General features: G+C 52.8%; 1 protein-coding gene across 1 annotated transcript in view; it reads right to left on the bottom strand.

Annotated features, from left to right (window-relative positions):
* Nucleotides 1–1,630: 1,630 nt before the first annotated feature.
* Nucleotides 1,631–4,458, bottom strand: part of MYRIP (myosin VIIA and Rab interacting protein) — a gene marked incomplete at its 5' end in the record, with an annotated part of 65,904 nt that continues 63,076 nt past the window's right edge. The window contains 5 exons of the mRNA XM_008939597.1: nt 1,631–1,663; nt 2,685–2,803; nt 3,117–3,177; nt 3,273–3,377; nt 4,388–4,456. Of these exons, the coding sequence (XP_008937845.1) occupies nt 1,631–1,663; nt 2,685–2,803; nt 3,117–3,177; nt 3,273–3,377; nt 4,388–4,456 (387 nt within the window). The remainder of the gene's footprint in view (nt 1,664–2,684; nt 2,804–3,116; nt 3,178–3,272; nt 3,378–4,387; nt 4,457–4,458) is intronic.

Here is a 4,458-nt window from a genome sequence, read left to right on the forward strand (position 1 = left end):
CCTGGGTGGGAGGTTGGCTGCAGTTCCCCCGCATGCAGCGGGACAGCAGAGTGCTGACAAGCCAGATGTCAAACGTGGGTGGCAGAGCTGGAGCTGGAGCTGCTCTCCCAGCCCTCCCATCCAGCCATTCCCCACCTCTCCTCCTAAATCCAGCCTGGGTGGGACATTTGCTCAGTTTTGCTCCTGTTGGCCCAGCCATGGACATTTCATGGCCACGTGGTGGGCAAGGTGTGGCACTGCCAGTGGCTGTTGGCAGGGACAGGGTTTCCTCCCTCCCTGGTGCCCACTGCTCACCACTCAGTGCTGGGGAAGAACTCACCAGCTTGTCCCCTCCCTCCAGCAGCCCAGGCTGGCTTCTCTCCTGCAGCCACCTCCTCTCTATCCCTCAGAGCAGAAAGCCCCACACGTCAGCAAGGTCCTCCCTGAAAAGGGTGACAGGGACACCCTGTGAGCCACGTCTTCCCTCCTGGGCATCTGCTCAAGTTTGGCCTTCCAAATTGGCTCACCTTCCAAAGGCCTCAAGAAACAAAAGAAGAAATTTTACTCCTCACAGTCTTATCCAGGGTGGTCCAATGGGAGCAGGATGCACGTGGCACTAGTGACAAGAACCAGCTACTCCATGTTTACTACAGAGTAGTACAGGAGGAGACAACTGGGCTACATGTGCTCCCTCCTCTGAAAAGCCTGGGAATGGCAGAAGGGAATCTCTTAGGGCCTGTAGCCATCCTGCAACCACTAGCCAGCCAGCAAATATTCATCCCAAATCCTTTGAATTTCTCTTTCTGATCTTAGCTTTGGTCGGAATTCATTCTGAGCTAGGGCATGGTTGGACACCACGAAGAGGACAATGCTGTCAAGAATGAGACATACAAAGGAGGTGGTTTCACAGCAGTGTTGAGACATTTCCAGGTGCCAGGATGGCAGCTCCACAGACATCTGGCCCACACGTGCTGCCACCCCCTCACAGCCCAACCTGTGCCCTCCACGGCCCCCCTGCCGCCAAGGGCAAGATACCTCAGCTAGAACACTGCCCGTGCCAAACGTCCCCTGGATGAACAGAGGAGGCTTTTGCACGTTCCCCTCCTCCTCCAAACCCTGTCAGAGCTTCCCCTGACCCCCTGGGAGCGGGGCTGGGCGCTCTGCTCATCCTCCCCCACCACACAGCACAGGGGTGTTCTTATTGCTCGACCCGAGGGGTGCCCAGGTGAACAGGGAGAGCAAGCAGACGTGGCTCACAGGCCTGCTCTGTTCCACCTTTCTGCATGAAATATGGGCCTAGAATGATGCCTGATGGAGTGTACAAAAACATCCTGCAGTTTAAAGACGACATACTTTAGTACAATCAAGAGGGAGAAAAAGTGCATCTTAAAACGTGGAGCCTTGCTTTTGAAACTCAGCGTCCTTTCTAGAGTCTTGTGAGAACTTTTAAGGCAGAGTTTCCTTTAGCAGACCACAATGCTGAAGACTTGGACAGCTTTCTCAGTGAGGTATCCGAACGAAGCCCTATAACTGAGGCATTGTGGGTTCTTGAGGGTCCATTTTCAGCTGGACGTATGCAATGGCTGTTAGGTAAAGGCACTGGAGTGTACAGCCTTAGGCAGTGTGTTATTGGCAGTAGGGAGGTGTCAGTTCAGTACATCACAGCAGATCCTAGAGCAGGTTCCTACAACAGAGAGGGACAGGAAAGATCCATGAGTGAAACACAACGAGCTTGCTGAAGCTTCTAGGGAGCCAGGTGTGTATTCCTAAAAATTCCACTTCAGTCACCTCTGAGCACGTCTCAAAAACTGGTGGGATTCGAGGTGACTCTCACCTGCTGGTTCAGAACTCTGGGTTACAGGGGCCCACTGATTTGCTTCTTGTTTTAAGAGAGAAGGGTGGCACACCCCTGGAGGTCTGGCAGCTAAGGCACCTTCACACACAGGCTGACACTCAGGAGCTGCCCCCCCCTGCTCTGTAGTCAGACCCCTTCCAGGACATGGCTCCTATTTGCTCACAGCTGCCCTGGTGGTTTCTGTTCTTTTCCCTCTTTTGTGAGGGTGTTGAAGTGCTGCTGCCCACACAGACACCCACCCCCAGCAGTGTGGGCAGCAGGGCAGGGAGGGGATCCTGCCCCTCTGGCAGCTCTGTGCGACCCCCCTGCAGTCTGGAGTCCTCAGCACAGGAAAGGAATGGATCTGTTGGAGAGTATCCAGGGGAGGGACACAAAAATATCTGAAGGCTGGAACCCCTCTGCTGGGAGCCCAGCAGGAGAGAGTTGGGTTGGGGCAGCTGAGAGGAGAAGGCTCCAGCTGGAGAGACCTGCTGGGGGCTGCCAGGGGCCTGGCAGAAAGCTGAGAAGGGACTTTTTAGGGGAGCCTGCTGTGACAGGACAAGGGGTGATGGTTTAAACTACAAGAAGGAGATTTCATCAGACAGGAAGAAGTTTTTCACACTGAGGGGGGTGAGCCCCTGGCCCAGGCTGCCCAGAGAGGTGGTCACTGCCCCATCCCTGGAACCATCCCAGGGGAGGTTGGATGGGGCTCTGAGCACCCTGCTCTAGCTGCAGATGTCCCTGTCCCTGCAGGGGGGCTGGATGAGATGAGGTTTAAAGACCCTTCTTACCCAAGCCCATCTGAGTCTATACCCCTCTCTCTGTTCACTGCTATTAACAGCAGTTTTAAAACCATTTCCCATGAGTTTACCATTAAGTCCTTGGCAGTGCTTTTCCTCTCTTTAGTTCTCTGTGTTAGGGACCCTTGAAGGATGAAGTTCCTGTTAAACGTTCTGACCGTGGTAACTGGGGAACCATCTCCTTTTTCACCTGGGAAAAATACAAAAAGGCAGATTCCTCACATGACAGATTAAGGCAGATGGAACAATACTCCTGAAGTGTCACAGCTTCCAGAGGGAGGAAACTTCCCCTCAGGTCTGTGAGGAGAGCTGGATTTAATTTAAATTAAACCCAGCAAGCTGTGATACTCCAGATTTATTAAAGTTTGAGGCCACGTCAATCAGTGGAATTACACAAGAGTAAACCAAGAGTACAGTGAGGTGAAGCAGGCCCTAGAATTGCCAAAGATAATGCACTGCAGGGTTAAAAAAAACCCCAAAACCCCAAACCCCCTTAAACGCACCTTTTACTGGTGGAGCTGGAAGTTTTCTCCTCTGCTGCCTTGACGTGTCTATTGTGTGCATCTGTAAAAAACACACAGGCATCACTCAACGCCACGCCAGAAAGAGAGGTGAGGTTTCCCCCAGGTATTTTGGAATACTACAGAATGTTCTGGCACCTGGTTGGTTTGCTTTTCATCCCGTTTCCTTGTCAGGCGAACACAGGGAGCCACGTTCAAGCCTGCAACAGTGAGAGCTGATATTCTGCTCTCAATATCTGAAATCTTCAAAGAAAATGAGAGAGAGACAGACAGACAGAGAGATGGGGAGGGGGAAAAAGAAGTTTTAGAATTACTGTAGATACCACTAATAAAATCTAAACCCTCCCAGTCAAATCTTTAATCAGAAAGTATAAACAGGCAGCTAACTTCTGCAGCATTCTGACACCTCCCTGGGTTCTTTAGGCCTGATGCTAAAAGGGGCTTAATTTGTTAGCAAAGATGGAGTAAAAGAACAAACCAACCTACCTTGGGCCTCCAAGGAAGAGGCATTTTACTCCTTGTGAGGAAAAAAAAGAGAGGAGGAGAGAAAACCTGTGTCTGCCACCTCCCAGTTACCTTTAGCTGCATATCCCAAGTTCACTCAAGCTGAGTTTTAAAAAGAATGACTTTGTTGGACACATTTTCCAATTCAAAGTCAATTTAATGCACATGCAAAGTATATTCCTCCTGGACAGCCTGTTCAGGGCTCGGGCACCCTCACGTTCAGATGGAACCTCCTGGGTTCCAGTTTGTGCCTGTTGCCCCTTGTCCTGTCACTGAGCACCACTGAAAATCAGAGTCTGGCCCCATTCTCTTGCCCAGAGTCCTTTAGCTCTTGATGAGCACTGAGAAGATCCCTGCTCCAGGCTGAACAGCCCCAGGGCTCTCAGCCTTTCCTCAGCATCTCTGCTGCCACCACTGGACTCTCTCCAGTAGCTCCTCGTCTCTCTTGAACTGGGGAGCCCAAAACCAGACACAGTACTCCCGAGGTGGCCTCACTAGGGCAGAGCAGAGGAGGAGGAGAATCTCCCTCAACCTCCTGGCCACACTCTCCTCAATGCACCCCACAGGAGACCACTGGGAAGAACCAAACCACCGGGAAGAGCCAAACACACGGAGCACATCAGCCTGGGCCCCGCCACGCAACACCCACCCCCGGCTCACCACCCCAAAAGAGCACTGGAAGGGCGTGCAGGCTGAGGGGTGAGCACCAGGAGGGCTGCAGAGGAGGAGGAGGAGCTTCTGGGGCTCACCTGGAGCTCGGCGTGATGGACCTGGGCGGCCGCTGTGGCCACCTGATCCTCCAGGTGGGCCAGCTGGGACT

Source organism: Merops nubicus, unplaced genomic scaffold, assembly GCF_000691845.1.
Source record: "Merops nubicus isolate BGI_N331 unplaced genomic scaffold, ASM69184v1 scaffold8484, whole genome shotgun sequence".
NCBI lineage: Eukaryota > Metazoa > Chordata > Aves > Coraciiformes > Meropidae > Merops > Merops nubicus.